The 21,071-nt window shown below is 37.7% G+C and overlaps 1 protein-coding gene and 2 long non-coding RNA genes across 3 annotated transcripts; 2 read left to right on the top strand and 1 right to left on the bottom strand.

The window, feature by feature from the left end:
* Positions 1–11,402: 11,402 nt before the first annotated feature.
* Positions 11,403–12,413, bottom strand: LOC132610351 (uncharacterized). Its single transcript, XM_060324654.1, has 2 exons — positions 12,349–12,413; positions 11,403–12,246 (listed from the first exon to the last, which is right to left on the bottom strand). Exons 1-2 carry the CDS (start codon positions 12,411–12,413, stop codon positions 11,403–11,405), a joined length of 909 nt encoding a protein of 302 aa, XP_060180637.1.
* An 848-nt stretch (positions 12,414–13,261) lies between these two features.
* LOC132608854 (uncharacterized) lies at positions 13,262–15,821 on the top strand. The gene is made up of 3 exons (XR_009570551.1): positions 13,262–13,812; positions 14,634–14,690; positions 15,532–15,821. It is a non-coding gene; the product is annotated as an uncharacterized LOC132608854 (long non-coding RNA).
* Positions 15,822–18,085: 2,264 nt separating this feature from the next.
* LOC132608853 (uncharacterized) lies at positions 18,086–20,684 on the top strand. Its single transcript, XR_009570550.1, has 3 exons — positions 18,086–18,675; positions 19,497–19,553; positions 20,395–20,684. It is a non-coding gene; the product is annotated as an uncharacterized LOC132608853 (long non-coding RNA).
* The last annotated feature ends 387 nt before the right edge of the window (positions 20,685–21,071 follow it).

Raw genomic sequence — 21,071 nt, 5'->3', positions numbered from 1 at the left:
GAATTTCTTAGCAATTTACTAATTCAACCTTTTTTGTTCGCGGAAAGCTCTAAGAAAATAGAATAAACTCAAGACAACACTTTCACCTATTTGTGAAATCCAACCATTCAAGCGTCGGTTCAAATGAAAACAATTACTATTAAAATAAACACAATTTGTTTTTAAAGCAATTACTTTTCGAATTGTTCTGATGTCATATATTTTTAATGATTCCAATAACTTTTAGCAAGCATCAGAGATATGTGTAATTAAATGTGATCATTTAGTTGGTCAAATGTGATCAATAAAAGAATGCAAAAGAAATAATATAACATGCTGACTTACCTAATTTGTCAAGATTTTTTACCGATTAAAAGCTAGTGTGGTTCCTTGATGAAAACTCACCTAGATTCTAGCCTCTAATCAGTAGCTTTCTCTCCCTCTTGGCTCTTACTCCACATTATTCTTGCAATCAACCCTTAATGTTGCATCGAGAATAGATAGACCTCTTTTCCCTATTAAAATTGGAGAAGCCTCAATTCTTTTTTTGCTCAACATTTGTCATTTCAGTTGTCAAACCTGAAATTCTGAAAGTTTAAAAATAATATGACTCCTTAAAATTAGTAAATTGTTCAAAGAACCCAGCATCTAAATTTTTAGTATTGGTATGCAAAAAGACAAAACATCCGAGCATTGATATGAATCTAAAAAATGGAAACATGAAATTGAAATACTATTGCAAAGGATAATTAAAAATATTCAAAAGATCACAAAGAAATATCAACAGAATATAGATTCATGTTGGAATCAACATCTTCATCGTCACTCCTAGTGTCTTCAACTTTTTTCTTGAGATTAAAATCCGAAAAAGTTGTCTTTATTGGACGATAGATTGAGATAATTTTGAGAGGCCAAAAATAGATCTAAAAACCTCTAAATTTCCTTAGCATTACATATAGGAGGATAATAGGAATACATATTTTGAAAGATGAATAGGTTTGCATAACGTAACTTATGTGGAAAACACAAATTCAAACCGATATGCAATTAAATAATTCTATTGATTAATATTTAATGAAACTCATTAAGTAGGGTAGAATGTGCTTAATCCTTTAATTAAAAAGATCATTAAGTAGATCATGTACAAGAATGAACCAAAAAAATGCAAAATAAAGGTAGAAAAATGTCAAAAAAAGGAGAAAAAAAATAAATACTAATGGAGGTCATAGAGAGGTGCCACATCACCTTGTCTATGCCTAGCTTTATATTATATATAGATTTACTAATATTTTAAATAGTTATATTAGTTAAGGATATTTTAGTAAACTTACATATTATTATACAGTATCATACAGTCAAACCAAACAATAAAAATGTTATTAAACCACAATAAACGATACAGCCTATCCAAACATAGCGTTCATTAATACAGTACAATACCATACAACACTTTATTGTACCATACCATTCCGTACATCAATGAACCGCGGGAAACCGCCATCCAAACAGAGGCTTAGGAAATTTTTACTCGAGTTTGTTCAAAATCTATGAACTTCTTTGGAGTTTGAACTGCAAATTTGATCTAGGAATTTTCCGAGTCGCTGGAGTTGCGGGTGTACAAAGTAAACCGACAAACTGCATCAAATCGGTACACCGAATCAAACCGAGAAAAAAACCCGACTAGTGGTTTGGTTTGACTTGGTTTGGTGTTGAAAAAAAAAAAACCGACCATAATTGGTTTGGCTTGGTTTTAGCTAAAAAAAAGTCAAACCGAACCGAACCAAACCAACCCGACATTACATTTATTCAACTGTTAAAATATTTTATACATACATATATTTATTTGTGATGTAATTTATACATTTCTTAAATTTTTTCGTAGTTTTTCGTCTATTATCATATTATTTCAAGCTTGAACTTAAAATTTTGAATGTCAATAAGTTTTATATCCCATGGAAGTTAGTAACACAAAGAAAGTCCAAACTAAAACCCGCTCAATACTAATGCTAACAAAAGAAATTCAATTGTACGACTATGAATGACAATAATATTGAATATCTATTCTTTAGCTTTGCATAATTGGTTTAGAGAGTGAAAATACATAACTTAATTTTTTTTCTTTGTCTTGTAATTAAAACTTATTAGCCGTACTTATTTTAGCATGACTTAGTATTTTTAGATTATGGTCATTTTCTTTATGGCTTATTAATTAGCAATATTTATTTTAACCGATTTTATTATCTTTATTGTTGAATATTTTAATATAATGTCATCACTCATTTCACATTTTGTGTTATTTTCTTAAGAAATACCTTAATTATATAATTGTATTTTACTGGGACTAAAGAAATATTTGAAGTAAAAGTTACTCCCTCCGTTTCAATTTATGTGAACCCATTTGACTGGGCATGGAATTTAAGAAAGAAGAGAAGACTTTTAAACTTGTGGTGTAAAATGAGTGACATATATTTTGTGTGGCTATAAATCATTGCATAAAGGTAATTTGTTTCCAAATATAGAAAGAGTTCATTCTTTTGGCACGGACTAATAAGGAAATGGGTTCATATAAATTGAAACAGAGAGAGTATATGTTTTGTATGAAGATTTTTCCGGGAAAAAACCTAAGAAAACCCGAGGTTGAAAAACCCGAATATTATTGGTTTGGTTTGGTGTATAAATTTAAAAACCTGATGCAATTGGTTTGGTTTGGTATTTTAAAAATCCGAACCAACCCGGTCTATGTACACCCCTTGCTAGAGTTTAACTTGTCTAAACTTTGAACTCCAACAGTTGTTCCCATGTTTCACTTTTATAAGATCAATTTTTCGTAGTACCTGTAGTTTGTGTTTTAACTAGGAGTATTTTTATTCAAATGTTATTTCCGCCTTAAAAAGTAGTAGCTATTTAAAATTCACAGCGTGTCTAAATCTTAGCAAGTAATTCAAAAACTGACCTTCCAAACTAACGTTTACGTGAAAATTGGTTCCCGGGTGCAATTTAGTGGCGCAAAGTCACGACCAGGCCTAATTACCTACTCTCGACCCACCATAGCACCCTTTATTTCTGGCCCATTTCATTTATTTAGAGGATTTTTTTGAGTAATATTTTTAATATAATAATTACGACTTGAATTTCATGAAAAAGAAATATATTTTTCTCTCTTGTTGTCTCTTTTTGGGGAAATAACCCATATAAATTGTCCACACAACTAATTTGAAGTCATTGTTGTCCATTGTATTATCGGTGTATAAATAATGTATATGTTCTATATAGCTATATAAGTTGCCCAAACTTCTTTTGTGACTTTACATATACATTCCTTATACACTATTATACATCACATATACATCCTTATACATCACATAAAAAGTATATATAATTTATAAATAGAGAAAAGACATCATTTAACCCCTAAACTTGACACGAAAACTCACTTTAGCAACTAAACTTAAGTTGTATTTATATACCCCCCTTAACAACTTTCATTTCAATTATTTTCCACCCTAAAAAAATAATACCACTCTCACAATGTGAGGTGTATTACACTCGCGCCAAGTCATTGCCACATCGTTGTCACGTCAAAAATTACCAACACTTCATTTTTTGTTTTTATTTTATTATTTTTTCTCTTTCTCTTCCTTCTTCTTCTTCTCCCTTTTCACTTTCTTCTTCTTTCTCCTCATCCTCACCCTACATGTGGCAACCACAACGCCGCTGCTGCCGCCACCACCGCTGCCGCTGCCACCACCGCAAAAAAAAATCATTATTATTATCAGTCCAAATTGGACAAACTGCACTTCAAAAAAAAAAAATCATCACCATCATCTTTAACCCACACCCACCACCACCACCATCATCTCCCCACCAAATTTCATCCAATTCCTTCTCAAATTAGTCCCACTTACACTCAAATTCGTCCAAATTGATTGTTTTGGTTATTATTGTTGGCCATTATTAGTTTGGACGAACTGCCCTTAAAAGAAAAAAAAATCACCACCACCATCTTTAACCCACACCCACAACCACCACCATCATCTCCCCCAACAAATTTCATCCAACTCCTTCTCAAATTAGTCCCACTTACACTCAAATTCATCCAAATTGGTTATTTTGGTTGTTATTGTTGGCCATTATGATTATTATTAGCAATCCCATTTCTTCCATAACCATTATTCCATAACTTTATTTTTGAAAGAAAATAAAATCAAAATCAAGAAACCAAAAAATGGTGAAAATGAAAAGAAAAGAATGATGAGAATATAGAGAGAGAGGGATTTGTGAAGAAGAAAAAGGAGGAAGGTGGTGGGGGCAGGGCTGTGGGGTGAAGAAGAAGGTGGTGGGGCGGAGCTGTGGGGCATGGCAACGGGGGAGGGGGGCGGGGGTTGTGAAGAAGGAGGTTGAAACAATGGGGAAAAAGGAGAGGATGAAGAAGGAGGTTGAAATAATGATAAAGAAGGAGAGGAGGGTTATGGGGCCCATCTTTATTTTTTAATTGTATATTATTTTTATTTTTTAATTGTATATATATATATATATATATCAGCGGGTCCACTTGTTGTGTTGTTTACTCTCTTAATTTTTTTTTTAATTTTTTTATTTTTGCCACGTCAGCATTTGGGGTGGAAAATAATTGAAATGAAAGTTGTTAAGGGGGTATATAAATACGACTTAAGTTTAGTTGCTAAAGTGAGTTTTCGTGCCAAGTTCAGGGGTTAAATGATGTCTTTTCTCTTATAAATAATGTATTTATTTTGTATAACCATGTATACACACTGTCGATAACTTAGAATTGTGCTTGTCAAAAGTTATTAGAAGGCAACAAATTTACCAACACGACGATAACTTAGAATTGTGCTTGTCAAAACTTATGCTTAATTATTAAATCCATTGTTTAGTCTATGATTTTACCCTACTCCTACTACTTAGCCTCTGTTTGGATGGTCGTTACCGATGGTTTCATAATGTACAATATGGTATTGTATAGTATTGTATTGTATTGTGTTAATGAATACAATCTATGGATGGACTGTATCATTTGTTATGGTTTAATAACATTTTTATTGGTTGATTTGACTGTATGGTACTGTTTAATATCGTGTAAGTTTACTAAAATTCTCTTAACCTTACTTACAAAATAGTTTTTATATATATAAAGGATAAAATAGGAACTTTAAAAAATGTAGTGTGGGTGGTCATTGGGTGGGGGTGGTGGAGGGGTGGGGGGTAATGCGTGGTGGTGTGGTAGGGGTGGGGGTGGGTGGTAGGGTGGCAGTTGGTGGTGGGAGGGTAAGGGGTTAGTGGGAGTGAGGGTGGGGGTGGGGTGGGGGGTAGTGGGTGGTGGTGTGGTAGGGTTGGCTGGGGGTTGGGGGTTTGGTAGGGGTGGGGTGGTAGGGTGGTGGAGGGTGGGGGTTAGGAGTTGGGGTTGGCTGGGGGTGGCGTGGTAGGGTGGTGGAGGGTGGGGGTTGGTGGGAGGTAGGGCTGGGGGTGGGCTTGGGTGTGCTGGAGGAGCGTGGATGCGTGGGGGGTATAATGGGAAAATGAAATACATAACCACGCAAAAACCATCAAATTGGTAGTTATAAAAATTGGTCTTTTCATGGTTATATAACCACGGGATTAAAATGGGTTTACAACATCATACAACATAATCTTAGAAACAATGAAAACAAATGTGGTTTTAGAGAAAACAATACAATAATGAACCACGGGAAACAACCGTCCAAACAGGGGGTTAATCGATTGGAGATAATCTGTTTAGACTTTAGAGAGACCTGATACACTAATATTACATTTTTAGCTAATATCTTTCAACAATTACTTCAGTACCAAAGTAAATAATAATTTCAGACATGCCCCTGAAGAACTGAAAAGATACAAATAAGGTTGCAAAAGTCCCTAAATTTTGGTAAATCAGCCACCTTACCAAATGGTTTGTATCACATGAAAACTCTAACACGTAGTGGGCAAATCACTTCTCAACTGATATGTTATTCTCTACTAAACACAATTATTAAAATATTCACTTTTGAATCAAAGCAGACTAAATTTAAAATATTCCAATTTAAATAGTAATGGGTTATAGAGACACACATCAAATTCTTAAAAGAAACCTAAAACTAAACATAATTGATTAATTCTACTCAATCCGAGGCAAAATAGGTTCATCACCTCTCTTTATATAAAGAAAACACTACCACTAAACAATTATGTCCCAGTTTAGCATATGGTCCGATATATTTTAATGCTTATCCTAACTTGCAGGACAAGAATTCTCTTAATGCTTTGATATTAAGCGTTAAATTACATGGGTATGATTATATGCCTGGTACTGAAGTAATATGTATTTGTTATAGGATATATTTTAAACCATTATATACTATGAATCCTATGTGTAAAATTATGGATTTCAAAAATGAAACTATTTTGATAGAAACTGATTTTGGCAAATCCAAAATTACTGCTCGCAGAGCTATTAAATGGGATGAAATTTTTTACCCCAAAGGATGGGTCATAGAGGGAGCCATAGCCAATATCAGAGGCATTCGTTTCAATAATTTTTTGCCAAGTAGGATTAGGCTAAGGTGAGGCAAGGAAGGTTATTAATCTTTTCCTTGATTTTTCTAACTGCTTGGGTATGACTCTCAGTCCATGCTTTAGGAATTTTTTTTAATCTATCATATAAGATGTATTTTTTGTCAAATCTTTATAAAATGGTGAAATATAATTTAAACTTCCAAGAAATCTTTGGAGCTGGGTTTTATCAGTAATAATATCAGGAAATTTATAAACAAATTCAATACTTCTAGCGATAGGAATAATTTTTCCTTTTTCAATATTATGACCCAAAAATCTCACTTTGATTTGAAAAAGAGACATTTTTGGTTTGGATATAACCAATCCATTTTGAATAATAATATAAAAAAGGGTCAGATAACAGTCTCCATGATTTTCTTACAAGAGAATATTTGAGTTCATAACTCTTAGTTACATTATCTGGAGAAGGAGACCGCAGTTTAACCCCCACTCTAATAGAGGCCGGGGAGGCAGAGGAACAACCAAAGGAACAGACAAATGAACTGTTCTTACCCAAATAGGCAACTAGAGGCTTATAGCCGACAACATTGCAGGGTCTTCTAATAATAATATTACTAAAGAAGACCCCACGTATCAACAATTTCTGGATTTTATAAGTTCCAAAAAGAAGGGTGATGATACTCCGCCTTCTTATTCAAGTGCCCTTACTGAAGATGATCATGAGGACACAGATTCATATGATCAAAGTGAAAACAGAGAGTTAATAATTCTCCTTGAAATGAAGACCTTCAATGGAAAGATGAACCTTGGTAAACAATGCAGAGGTATTTTGACACAGCGTCATACGCTACTCGTACTTATAAGTATAGAATGAATTATGAGTTGATTCTCTCTTCTATAGGATCAGCAGAATTTCAACATTTTTATCTTGCTAATAGCAGAAAAGTTTATAACTTTTCAAAAATTATAATAAAAAAGATTTTTTTCTCCAGCTGAATGGGGATTAAGCACTCTTAAGGAAAGGGATTATATCCGTCAAATTAGGGGTATTTTTGACTCCAACTTGTAACGGAGGGTAAAACTAGCTAATTTATGAAAATATAGGGGTATTTCTGAACCTTTTCCTTTTATGTTTTTACACTAAGATTTAAAGAAAAAACAAATTTATTTACCCACATGGCGCCTATGTAGACTGATAAGGAGTCCTAGTCACACTTCCATCCATAATAAGGCAATTTTAACAAGTATGTTAACGGGATGGGCAAATTTGACCCCTAACTCTAATGGAGGGAAAATTTAATTTATAAACTATACTTGGAGCGTAAATTTGTCCCTTTTCCCTATCTAAAAATTAGTGCTTGTTTCTGTTTTACAGATTGGATTATACGATGAGACTAATGGACCATGTTCTGCATGTATGTATTGATAATTATGCATTATGTTGTGCGAATTGCAATTTTTCAACTGAATTTTCCTGTTTCCGCGAGAGTGTTCACGAGACTCTTATGATTAAATAGATATTAGTACTATTTGAAGAATGAACGACTTTTGTGTTTGACTGTTGTTATATAGTAGACCCTTTGAATTTAATTAGATTTGAAATGGAAAAAAAAAATGATAGCCCGGTGCACAAAGCATCCCGCGTTAGCAGGGTACAGAAAAGGTCGCGCCTTAAGAGGTGTGATGTAGACAGCCTACGAGTTGAAACAAACGATCAAAAAATTTGATCAATTAAACCTATGGATATTCTGATGTTCAATCTTGAGGATCTTCAAAGGCAAAGTTCTACTACTAAAAATGACTTCTTTTTTAAAATAACTTATAAGAAGTATATATGTCAAAAAGTGTGTGTGTGAAAGTGAGTGTACGTGTATATAAAACTAATATGTTGTATGATAGAATAATGTATAATATAATATGTAGATTTGTAAAGTAATAGTGTATACGGTGTATACATGTGTGAAAGTGAGTGTATGTGTATATATAAACTAATACTATATTGTATGATAAAATAATGTATAATAATATGCAAAATAGATTTGTAAAGTAATACTGTACCTCATGTTTTGGGACTGGTTTCAAGCTGATCTGGGCCTGCCAGTTTTGTTGCGTTTCTGCCAATGGGATTCCCTTTCTTTTCAAAAAGAATTGACTCTTGATACTGGTACTACATAATATTAGCAAATATTTAACCCAAAACGTTAGCATATTTTAAGCCTTAAAAAATTGGCGCTAAGTAGCTAATCAAGAAAAGATGGGACTTCATTATAGGGATGTTTTCCCTTTTTAAACGTGTATACCTAAAGACCTAAAGAATAGTAACCATTTTCAATTCCCCCAAAAAGAAGAGTTGCTTCTGCCACAATATCACATCTCCTTTATTCTCTAATCTATACGCAATCAAATTTGTTGGGGATATACATATGTACACTATCATATGTATACAAATCAGAGGGTGTATACAGTGTCTATGCAAACCTAACTAAAATCAAAATAAAAAATCAACTGCATCCAACAATTTTTTTTTTTTTTTGGTAATAACCTGTAAATCATTTTATTACCACCAACCATCAACAAAACAACTAGAAAAGAGCACTTGGAATCCTAACCACCTTGCCATGAAGGTTGTCAAGAATACCATGTCTCTACCACTACTAGTTACATAGAGTCTCTAAATATCCTATACATTTCCTTGCCTGTTTTGTATCTATAAACATTTCTATTCTTCCTCGCACTATAAACTGTATTTGTTGCACTATTGAGCTCGTATTCACAGTAATTCCTTTGAATATCTTCCAATTCCTAGCGTGCCAAATGAAGTATATTCTTGCACCATGGGCAGCAACTATAACTTCCTTCTTCATTCTGCACCAATGTTTATTGTGGATAAATTGCAGCACCATATTGGCCTCTATTTGAGGAACTTGAACCCCCAGCCACTGTTCAATGCCACGCCATACTGCCTTAGACCATTCGCAATCAACAAACAAATGTGTGTGGTCCTCCATTTCGTCTTGATCACAGAGTACACACGCTGCTTTATCACAGCCTATGCCTATTCCAGCCATCCTATCTTTTGTCAGCAATTTCTTTTGAGCAGCCAACCACAGTATGAACCGGTGACTGGGTTGGAGTAGTTTACTCCATATCAGATCATGTGTGTCAAGCGTTACTGTATTGGCCAGCAGTGTGAGGTAGCTCATCGTGACAGAGTAGTTGCCATCCTTAGTGAGCATGTACCTTCTCTGACTAAACCATTGTTGCATCCCTAGTTTAATTTTGTTTAGGTTCTTCCAGTACCAGCTACAATTACCAGGTGGAGTATGACTCCAAAAATCCACATCACATTTCATATAAATGCCATGAACCCATTTAACCCACAGAGCCTCGTTATCAGTCACAAGTAGCCAGACTAACTTACCCACCGATGCCAAGTTCCACTTCCTACAACTTCTAATATTCAACCCACCATGTTTCTTTGGTTTACACACCTTCTCCCATGCTACCAAGGGTACTTTCTTAGCATTTTCACTGCTGCCCCACAGATAATCTCGGCATTTCCTGTCGACATCCTTCAACACACTTTGGGGCAGGATGAAAACTGCCCCCCAAAAGTTGTGAAGAGAGAAGAGAATTGAATTAACAACTTGTAATTTACCTGCATAAGAAAGATGTCGTGATGCCACAGACCTGATTTTCTCTGTAACTTTCATACTAAGTTGATGGCAATCAAGTTTGGTCCACTTTTTTGGCGACAGAGGTAGGCCCAGATACTTCATAGAGAAGGACCCTTCCCTGAAACCAGTGCTTTCCAACAGGTTTGTTCTTGTCTCATCATCCACACCAGCCATGTAGATGCTCGATTTGTCAGAATTTGCGCTCAAACCTGTAACATCCGAGAAGTGGTGCAATGCCTCCATTATCCTTTGAACTGATGCTTCAGTACCTTTACAAAAGATCATGAGATCATCCGCAAACGTAAGATGTGTGAGCTGCATATCTTTGCACATCGGGTGGAATCGAAAGTCAGCCAGCTGGCTCATTTGCGTTAAAACTCGACTCAGATACTCTATGATTAACACAAATAACAAAGGAGAGAGTGGGTCACCTTGACGCAGCCCCCTTTTCCCGTCAAAATACCCACAGCTGTCCCCATTTACCTTCACAGAAAAACTAGTTGTAGTGACACAGGACATCACTAATTGAGTAAATTTTTCCAGGAAACCATACCCTTCTAGCATTTCCTGCACAAACTCCCATTGCACCATATCGTACGCTTTCCTCAGGTCAATCTTCATCAAACATCTTGCTGAAGTCTTCCTATTATAATGCCTGAGTAAGTCATGGCATATTAACACATTGTGTACCAATGACCTGTCTTTAACAAATGTCGCTTGTGTGGCATTGACCAGATTTGGTAGCACTGCTGACAGTCGTGCACATAGTAATTTTGAAATGCATTTATACAACACATTGCAGCAGGATATGGGTCGAAATTGGATTGCATTGATAGGGTTATTCACCTTAGGAATGAGGGAAATCAAGGTGGTATTTAGTTGTTTTAGCATTTTACATGTCCTCATAAATTCCCATACTGCATCACACACGTCATGTCCCACCATAGGCCACGTTACTCTGAAAAACCCACTCCCATAGCCATCAGGGCCTGGGCTCTTATTAATTTTGATGCTAAACATAGCATCTTTTATCTCTTTCTCAGTAAAAACCCTCAACAGCCTGCATTGTTGTTCCATAGATAGTTTAGGCCCCTGAGTAAAGAAACCTGGATATGCCTTTCTTCTCGGCCCCCCATGCTCCCCTAGCATATGCTGGTAGTATCGAACAAATACCCCCGCAAGCTTGTCTTGCTCATGTTGGACTTGGCTCTGCTAATCTTGAATTTGGCACACTGATTGTATCAATTTTCTTTGTTTGATTAAGGAGAAAAAATATTTTGTGTTGTCGTCTCCTAACTTTATCCAGGTAGCTTTACTTCTTTGGAGCAAGAACAGTTCTGAAAGTTTAGCAGACTGACTATACTTCAATCTAAGGCTTTTCTCCTCTTGTTGTATGTGAGCATCAGTAGGATTTGCAAGTAGTCTCTCCTGGCACTGTAGCATGGCTATCCTATCATTTTTTGCCTCCTGAACAATGTTGCTAAAATGTTGACGATGCAGCTGTTTGAGGTTCTGTTTCAACCTCTTCAATTTTTGAACCACTTGAAACATTCTATACCCTGCTATATCTGTGCACCAACCATCTTCAACAACCTTGTGAAAATATGGATGTTGACACCAAACATTACAGAACTTAAATGCAAGTCTAGTCTTTTTAATCTGCTTCACCATTTGGACCACAATGGGACAGTGGTCACTTACACCTGCTGGGAGGATGTTTTCTCTACAGTACGGCATATCATCGATCCACTCCCCATTTACAAACACCCAGTCGATTCGGGAAAAAATTCTTTCATCTTGATTATCCGTCCATGTGTATTTACCCCCATTAGTTGGGAGCTCCACTAGTCCACAAGTATCCAAGCAAAGTTGAAAATCCATAATTTCGGCATATGTGACCGGGGTACCACCAATTCTGTCCTCAGCATGCAACACCGCATTAAAATCCCCTAATACCACCCATGGGATAGACCTCAGATTCAACTGCATTAAGTAGTTCCACAATTCCTTCCTATCTTCTTTTTGGTTAAAGGCATATACGAAAGTTGCATTAAATCTAAGTTGCATTGAAATACATGTGATTTAGCATGTCATGGCCTGAGCTGTTTCGCTCTCGACCACCACAACGAACCAATCTTTCCTCCAAACTAGTAACAACCTTCCATTATAATGGGCAGCATGGTTGCTCCTATACTCCCATCCTCCAAACATGTCTTCCACCATCGATCCCACCTTATGTATTTTTATTCTAGTTTTGATAAAACACATTAATCCTAAATCTAAGTTATTGCAGGGGAGTTTGACTTCCCTCTGCTTATTGAGGCCATTCAGGCCCCTCACATTCCAGCTCATGATTTTAACCATCCCCCGGAGGAGCCTCTTGACTACCCCTCCCAACTTCAGCTTGTTCCTTGTTAGATATTTCCCCCTCCCTCCCAAGTGGTTGAAAAGTATTTGAGACCGGGATAGTAACTTCCCCTGTAGCACCTGCTGTTCCAACACTACTGCTGGCCCCTCCGCCAACTGCATTCGTTTTCTGAGCTTGCCTTGCACCTCTATTTTATGGCCTTCTCCAGCCCCCACCCCTCCCACCTTGGTTATATGGCATTCTGTCACGCCCCGAACCATGGCCTGGGCGTAACACGACACTCGGGCCTTACTTGCATGTGTCCGAGCGAACCTCATGGCTTGCTTGTCAACATGGGCATCAAAATAATATAATCTATATGATGCAATTTAAATAAATCATGAAAATGTAATTTGCGGAATAAAGTCTTGAAATTATCTCATAGTATGAAATATCATGGAAACACAATAGTTTGCAAACATAAAAGCATAACTGACTCTGTGAACTAACATATGTCTATGAAACCTCTAAAACATGTCTGAATACTAACTACCAGGACATGGCCCTGGACTACCATAAACTAAATACTAATGCAGACTCCATGTTGAACCCCGAGAGAAGTTGTTATATCCCGTATTTTCGTACGATGAATTATTCATAAGCTGAGGTGGGGTCCACATGTCGAGATTTTTTTTTTTTAGAACATATGACAAGTTATATGAATAATATATGCGAAGTTAAACACAACCCAAGAAGGACCCTTGAGCCAAATCAAAGTGAAAGCCCTCCAAAATAATATTTTTAAGATACGTTTTCGGGTGATTTGATTTCGGGAGGTCATAACCTTATCGTCCTTTGGGAATTTGGGAAAACTCCCAGAATGAAAGTTGTAGATAATTGAAATAGCTTTCCAACCATAGGTCGTGGGTCTTCATGTGACATCGGGATAAGGAGATATGAACATTTTAAGGCAGAAAGGTCAAGCTGGGCAATGAATTCGGCCCAACCCGATTCCAAGTCGGGTCAGCCCATTTTCTTTGCCATTTAATGAAAAAATTCGGCCTTCTCTTTCATTTTCAGACCTCAAAAAAACCCAGAAATTTCAGAGGTAGAGAGAGAGAGGAGAGATAGAGAAAGAAACCAAATTTTGACCACAATCTAAGCCCCGAATCGCGAAGCTCCTGAAGAGAAAAGTGTTGTACGTCGCGTTGCCTTCAATTTGAGCTAAAAATCAGCCAAGAAAGAGAGGGTGGAAGTGGTTGCTGCATAATTAAGGTAAGATTAAGGTCCATTTTTCATTGTTAGCAAGTTTATTTAGAGTTTTAACGGATTAGAACGGAGAAAATAGCATTATAAACTCGTTTGTTGTTTTGTTGGGATTTATGGATTAAGGGGCTGTTTTAGGTGGATTAAATGGATGGAATTAGCTGAGTTATGATGTATAATAATTGTTGACATTGTTGTTGAAGTTGTTGATAAGTTGTTGTTCTTGAATTTGGGAGAATAAAGCGTATAAAGATATTGTATACAAAGCGTATACCGGGCTGTTTTGTGCCGATATTTGGGGCTGTTTTATGTAATTTTCGTGACTGTTTATTGACAATATTTTGGGGCTGTTTTATATAATTTTCGTGGCTGTTTTATGACAAAATTTTGGGGCTGTTTTATGTAATTTTTGTGGCTGTTTTGTGACTATATTTTGGAGCTGTTTGGTATAATATTTGTGGCTGTTTTGCGATGATATTTTGGGGACTGTTTTATGGTCGTTATGGACTGTTTTGTAGGCTGGAATATCGGGGGATTGGTTGTAGTTGTTGTTGTTATATTATGGATATAGGGAAATAAAGAAGTGTATACAAGCATTGGCATCCGAATGTATATTGGACTGTTTTGGGAGTAATTTAAGAATGGATTTAAGTCTAGTTTGATATGAAATTGTTGGTATTGTTGTTGTTGGTATTTTGATTGATGTTTGGCTAAGTTGGAATTTCGAGGATTGTTAAGTTTACAGGGGAAATGCTGCCCAATTTTCTCTAGAATTTACGACGCGTCCTTATAATCTATTAACTAATGTTAATATGAATTCTCCCGTTAAGGTAACGACGTGACATTGGAGGAGAGCAAGTGAACGATAACATAGCTAAACGACAAAGGTATGTGAGGCTAGTCCTTTTTTTCTAATGGCATGAATCCTATAGCATAAGTGTTTTTCCTCTTCATGAGTTCCTATTTCCGGAAAGCTAGAAGCCTAAGTCCATAAATGTCTATATAAGATAAGAGATAAGAGATATGATATGATGATGCCATATTGATAATGATGCTATTTATTTCTTACACTCACCTTAGGTACTAATTCCATCAAGGTGAGGCAGAATGTTAATAATTCCTCCATAATGAAATCGGGGGATCACGACCTTACGTCACCCCGATAGAGTACATTTGATCATGAGCTTCATGCATGTATTATGATGAGATAAGCATATTTTGAAAAGTATTATATTATAAGTATTTTACGATAAGCATGTCATACTTGCATTACACCGTGCCTAGTTGGCCGGGCAGTCACCGCTACGGCGGGCAGCTATACGGATACACCATGACCTTTTGGCATGGGCAGACACCACTAGTGGGCGGCATGAGATGGTACCCCGGACGCGGGAGGCCTGGACGCGGGCTAATGTTATTGATTATTACACCGTTCCGATATGGACGGGCAGCTTGCATATTATGCATATATGAGATTATGATGAGTATGAGTAAGACAGCATGCATTACTTCTTTTATGATTGTCATTCAGATTCAGATGTTTCATATTGATGTTCACATTAGATTATGATGAGTATGAGTAAGACAGCATGCATTACTTCTTTTATGATTGTCATTCAGATTCAGATGTTTCATATTGATGTTCATATTGATGTTTATGCCTCTCATACTCAGTACAATGTTCGTACTGACGTCCGTTTTCTTTGGACGCTGTGTTCATGCCTACAGGTAGACAGGAAGGTGAGCTTGGTCCAGACCCTTAGTAGCTGTCAACTGATCGAAAGCACTCCATTGTCCGGAGGTGCTTATGGTTCTTCTTTTGGTATATATGCATATTTTGGGCATGACGGAGTCTTGTTCCGTCTATATGTTTAGTATGTCAGTAGAGGCTCGTAGATACGCAGTGTGGGTCAGATGGTCTCGCAAGATGTTATTATTATGTATATGTTATTTTGATGGCCGAGAGGCAAATGTATATAAGTATTTATGTTTTTATATAAAATATGATTTTCCTACAATTCGTGTATAAAAAATTGGTAAAAAGGCATTAAATCAGTAAGATGAGTATTAGAATGAGTGGTGCTCGGTGGCTAGTCCCGGGTACCCGTCACGGCCCCTAGCTGGGTCGTGACAAAAGTGGTATCAGAGCAGTTCAGTCCTAGGAAGTGTCTACGAGCCGTGTCTAGTAGAGTCTTGTTTATGGTGTGTTGCGCGCCACGCTAATAAACAAGAGGCTATAGGGCATTTAGGAAAAATGACCGTTTTTCATCTTAAGAGATCGTGCGATAGAGCCAAGTTAAGGATGCAACTATCTAATCTTTTCTGTTTAATTTTCAGCAATGCCTTTGAGAAAGAAGAAGAAAGTCAGCACAATACTAGGTGCTGCGGGAGAAGGCACCAGCCGAGAGCCCCCGGTTGAACTAGGACATAGTGAGTCTCAGAGTGCCACTCCCTCGCATGCTACCTCTATTCCACCAGTAGCAGAAGAGCATGAAGAGGTCTCCACTCCAGCTCCAGTGCATCCAGTCCCTCCACCGGTTGCTTCGGGTCAACAAGTGACCGAGGCCATCCATTTACTGACACAGTTGGTTGCCGCCCAGGCACAACGGCAGAATGCGAGTTCACGTGATCAGTCAGCTAGTACTAGAGCTCGTGATTTTATAAGTCTGAAGCCTCCGGAGTTTTTCGGGTCAAAGCCGGATGAAGACCCGCAAGGTTTTATTGATGAGATGTTGAGGACATTGAAAATTATTCATGCCTCCGAGACTGAGTCCGTGGAGTTGGCGTCTTATAGACTCCGGGACGTGGCAGTGTTATGGTATAACAACTGGGTGCTGTCAAGAGGAGAGAATGCGCCTCCGCCTGTATGGCAGGAATTTGTGGATGCTTTTATTCGTCACTACTTGCCGCCCGAGGTCCGCCAAGCTAGAGCGGACAAGTTCTTGAGTCTAAAGCAAGGAACCATGAGTGCTCGAGAGTATAGCCTGCAATTTAATTCCTTAGCCCGGTATGCCCCGACTATGGTGGCCGACATGGGGGATCGTGTGCATAGATTTGTGAGTGGTTTGGAGCCACACTTATTCAAAGACTGTCTGACAGCCTCGTTGCAAGCAGGGATGGATATTGCCCGTATACAAGCTCATGCTCAGAATCTAGAAGGACAACAACCTCCGCAAAGGGGTGACTGGGATGTTGATCGAAGGCAAAACAAGAGGGCTAGATCGATGGGAGCAAGCAGTGAATATAAAGGGGGATCAAGGCAAAACTATTCTAGTCACTCAGGTCAATCGGTGACTAGTGTACCTCCACGAGTTGCAAGTCAAGGGTACGATTTCTCTAGTCATCCCGGACCGGATCAGAGTTTTACAGAGTCAGGCTCTCGGTATAGGGGAGATTATAGCCAGAGAAGACCCCCAGCACCGCGGTGCAGTCAGTGCGGTAGACTACATTCCGGACGGTGTCTCCAGGGATCAGATGCTTGTTACGCTTGTGGCCAGGTTGGGCACATTATGAGAGATTGCCCGTCGATGAGTGGTAGAGTTGGGACTCAGCCCACAGGTTCAGCAGTTGGTTCTTCATCAGCACGCCCGACAGCACAGACTCCCCAGATAACAGCAGGCCGAGGTAGAGGCAGAGGGGGAGCATCTACTTCAGGTGCCACTCAGCCCCGTATATATGCTCTAACGGAGCGACAGGATCCAGGGTCATAGCCTGATGCCATCACAGGTACATCTGCACCTTTGATAATGTGTGAAAGGAGAAATGAATATTTGTAATATTAAGCAAGTATGAATTGAGAGGTTTTATTCTATGTAGCGACGGTAATCGATAAAGTACGATTTGTGATATATATAAATGAGTGACATACGCTACCAAGTAAGTTAGTTATGAATGAAAGCTCCCTTATCATGTAAATATATTGTCAATATGTTTTATGAATATGAGAGTATGAAGTTTAAGTATCCGCACTTATTCCAACCCCCGGGAGAGATTCTAGATGAAACGCTAGCACTATGAGGTATGTGTGCTTTCTTTCATGCTTTTGGTCGTGTGGGGCCAATTTATAGTTCTATTGTATCATGGCCCTATGAGGCACAGTTACTATGGGTTGTTGTGACAGGATGGTAGTGTCATATTACAGGGGAAACTCTAGCGAAATTTTTGTAAAATTCCCGCATAGTTTAACATTCGAGGACGAATGTTCCAAAGGGGGGAAGGATGTTATATCCCGTATTTTCGTACGATGAATTATTCATAAGCTGAGGTGGGGTCCACATGTCGAGATTTTTTTTTTTTAGAACATATGACAAGTTATATGAATAATATATGCGAAGTTAAACACAACCCAAGAAGGACCCTTGAGCCAAATCAAAGTGAAAGCCCTCCAAAATAATATTTTTAAGATACGTTTTCGGGTGATTTGATTTCGGGAGGTCATAACCTTATCGTCCTTTGGGAATTTGGGAAAACTCCCAGAATGAAAGTTGTAGATAATTGAAATAGCTTTCCAACCATAGGTCGTGGGTCTTCATGTGACATCGGGATAAGGAGATATGAACATTTTAAGGCAGAAAGGTCAAGCTGGGCAATGAATTCGGCCCAACCCGATTCCAAGTCGGGTCAGCCCATTTTCTTTGCCATTTAATGAAAAAATTCGGCCTTCTCTTTCATTTTCAGACCTCAAAAAAACCCAGAAATTTCAGAGGTAGAGAGAGAGAGGAGAGATAGAGAAAGAAACCAAATTTTGACCACAATCTAAGCCCCGAATCGCGAAGCTCCTGAAGAGAAAAGTGTTGTACGTCGCGTTGCCTTCAATTTGAGCTAAAAATCAGCCAAGAAAGAGAGGGTGGAAGTGGTTGCTGCATAATTAAGGTAAGATTAAGGTCCATTTTTCATTGTTAGCAAGTTTATTTAGAGTTTTAACGGATTAGAACGGAGAAAATAGCATTATAAACTCGTTTGTTGTTTTGTTGGGATTTATGGATTAAGGGGCTGTTTTAGGTGGATTAAATGGATGGAATTAGCTGAGTTATGATGTATAATAATTGTTGACATTGTTGTTGAAGTTGTTGATAAGTTGTTGTTCTTGAATTTGGGAGAATAAAGCGTATAAAGATATTGTATACAAAGCGTATACCGGGCTGTTTTGTGCCGATATTTGGGGCTGTTTTATGTAATTTTCGTGACTGTTTATTGACAATATTTTGGGGCTGTTTTATATAATTTTCGTGGCTGTTTTATGACAAAATTTTGGGGCTGTTTTATGTAATTTTTGTGGCTGTTTTGTGACTATATTTTGGAGCTGTTTGGTATAATATTTGTGGCTGTTTTGCGATGATATTTTGGGGACTGTTTTATGGTCGTTATGGACTGTTTTGTAGGCTGGAATATCGGGGGATTGGTTGTAGTTGTTGTTGTTATATTATGGATATAGGGAAATAAAGAAGTGTATACAAGCATTGGCATCCGAATGTATATTGGACTGTTTTGGGAGTAATTTAAGAATGGATTTAAGTCTAGTTTGATATGAAATTGTTGGTATTGTTGTTGTTGGTATTTTGATTGATGTTTGGCTAAGTTGGAATTTCGAGGATTGTTAAGTTTACAGGGGAAATGCTGCCCAATTTTCTCTAGAATTTACGACGCGTCCTTATAATCTATTAACTAATGTTAATATGAATTCTCCCGTTAAGGTAACGACGTGACATTGGAGGAGAGCAAGTGAACGATAACATAGCTAAACGACAAAGGTATGTGAGGCTAGTCCTTTTTTTCTAATGGCATGAATCCTATAGCATAAGTGTTTTTCCTCTTCATGAGTTCCTATTTCCGGAAAGCTAGAAGCCTAAGTCCATAAATGTCTATATAAGATAAGAGATAAGAGATATGATATGATGATGCCATATTGATAATGATGCTATTTATTTCTTACACTCACCTTAGGTACTAATTCCATCAAGGTGAGGCAGAATGTTAATAATTCCTCCATAATGAAATCGGGGGATCACGACCTTACGTCACCCCGATAGAGTACATTTGATCATGAGCTTCATGCATGTATTATGATGAGATAAGCATATTTTGAAAAGTATTATATTATAAGTATTTTACGATAAGCATGTCATACTTGCATTACACCGTGCCTAGTTGGCCGGGCAGTCACCGCTACGGCGGGCAGCTATACGGATACACCATGACCTTTTGGCATGGGCAGACACCACTAGTGGGCGGCATGAGATGGTACCCCGGACGCGGGAGGCCTGGACGCGGGCTAATGTTATTGATTATTACACCGTTCCGATATGGACGGGCAGCTTGCATATTATGCATATATGAGATTATGATGAGTATGAGTAAGACAGCATGCATTACTTCTTTTATGATTGTCATTCAGATTCAGATGTTTCATATTGATGTTCACATTAGATTATGATGAGTATGAGTAAGACAGCATGCATTACTTCTTTTATGATTGTCATTCAGATTCAGATGTTTCATATTGATGTTCATATTGATGTTTATGCCTCTCATACTCAGTACAATGTTCGTACTGACGTCCGTTTTCTTTGGACGCTGTGTTCATGCCCACAGGTAGACAGGAAGGTGAGCTTGGTCCAGACCCTTAGTAGCTGTCAACTGATCGAAAGCACTCCATTGTCCGGAGGTGCTTATGGTTCTTCTTTTGGTATATATGCATATTTTGGGCATGACGGAGTCTTGTTCCGTCTATATGTTTAGTATGTCAGTAGAGGCTCGTAGATACGCAGTGTGGGTCAGATGGTCTCGCAAGATGTTATTATTATGTATATGTTATTTTGATGGCCGAGAGGCAAATGTATATAAGTATTTATGTTTTTATATAAAATATGATTTTCCTACAATTCGTGTATAAAAAATTGGTAAAAAGGCATTAAATCAGTAAGATGAGTATTAGAACGAGTGGTGCTCGGTGGCTAGTCCCGGGTACCCGTCACGGCCCCTAGCTGGGTCGTGACAGAAGTGGGGCTCACCAATAAGCTGATATCTGAAGTGATCCTACTGCGCAGATGTATGCTCCTGAAAACCGGTATCTGCACCGTGAAGTGCAGGCCCCGGGCAAAAGGGACGTTAGTACATGGTGAATAGTACTAGTATGTAAAACCTGCTGAAATGAAGAACATGGCACAACATAGATATAGGATATGAACTGAAACTGAATGTAACTTGAACATGAACATGAAACGTGAGTGAAGTCTTAAAACAGTAATCAATAGAAATACTTGTATGTA

This window comes from Lycium barbarum, chromosome 9 (assembly GCF_019175385.1).
Source record: "Lycium barbarum isolate Lr01 chromosome 9, ASM1917538v2, whole genome shotgun sequence".
Taxonomy (NCBI): Eukaryota; Viridiplantae; Streptophyta; class Magnoliopsida; order Solanales; family Solanaceae; genus Lycium; species Lycium barbarum.
This window is presented reverse-complemented; position numbering and strand designations above follow the sequence as displayed.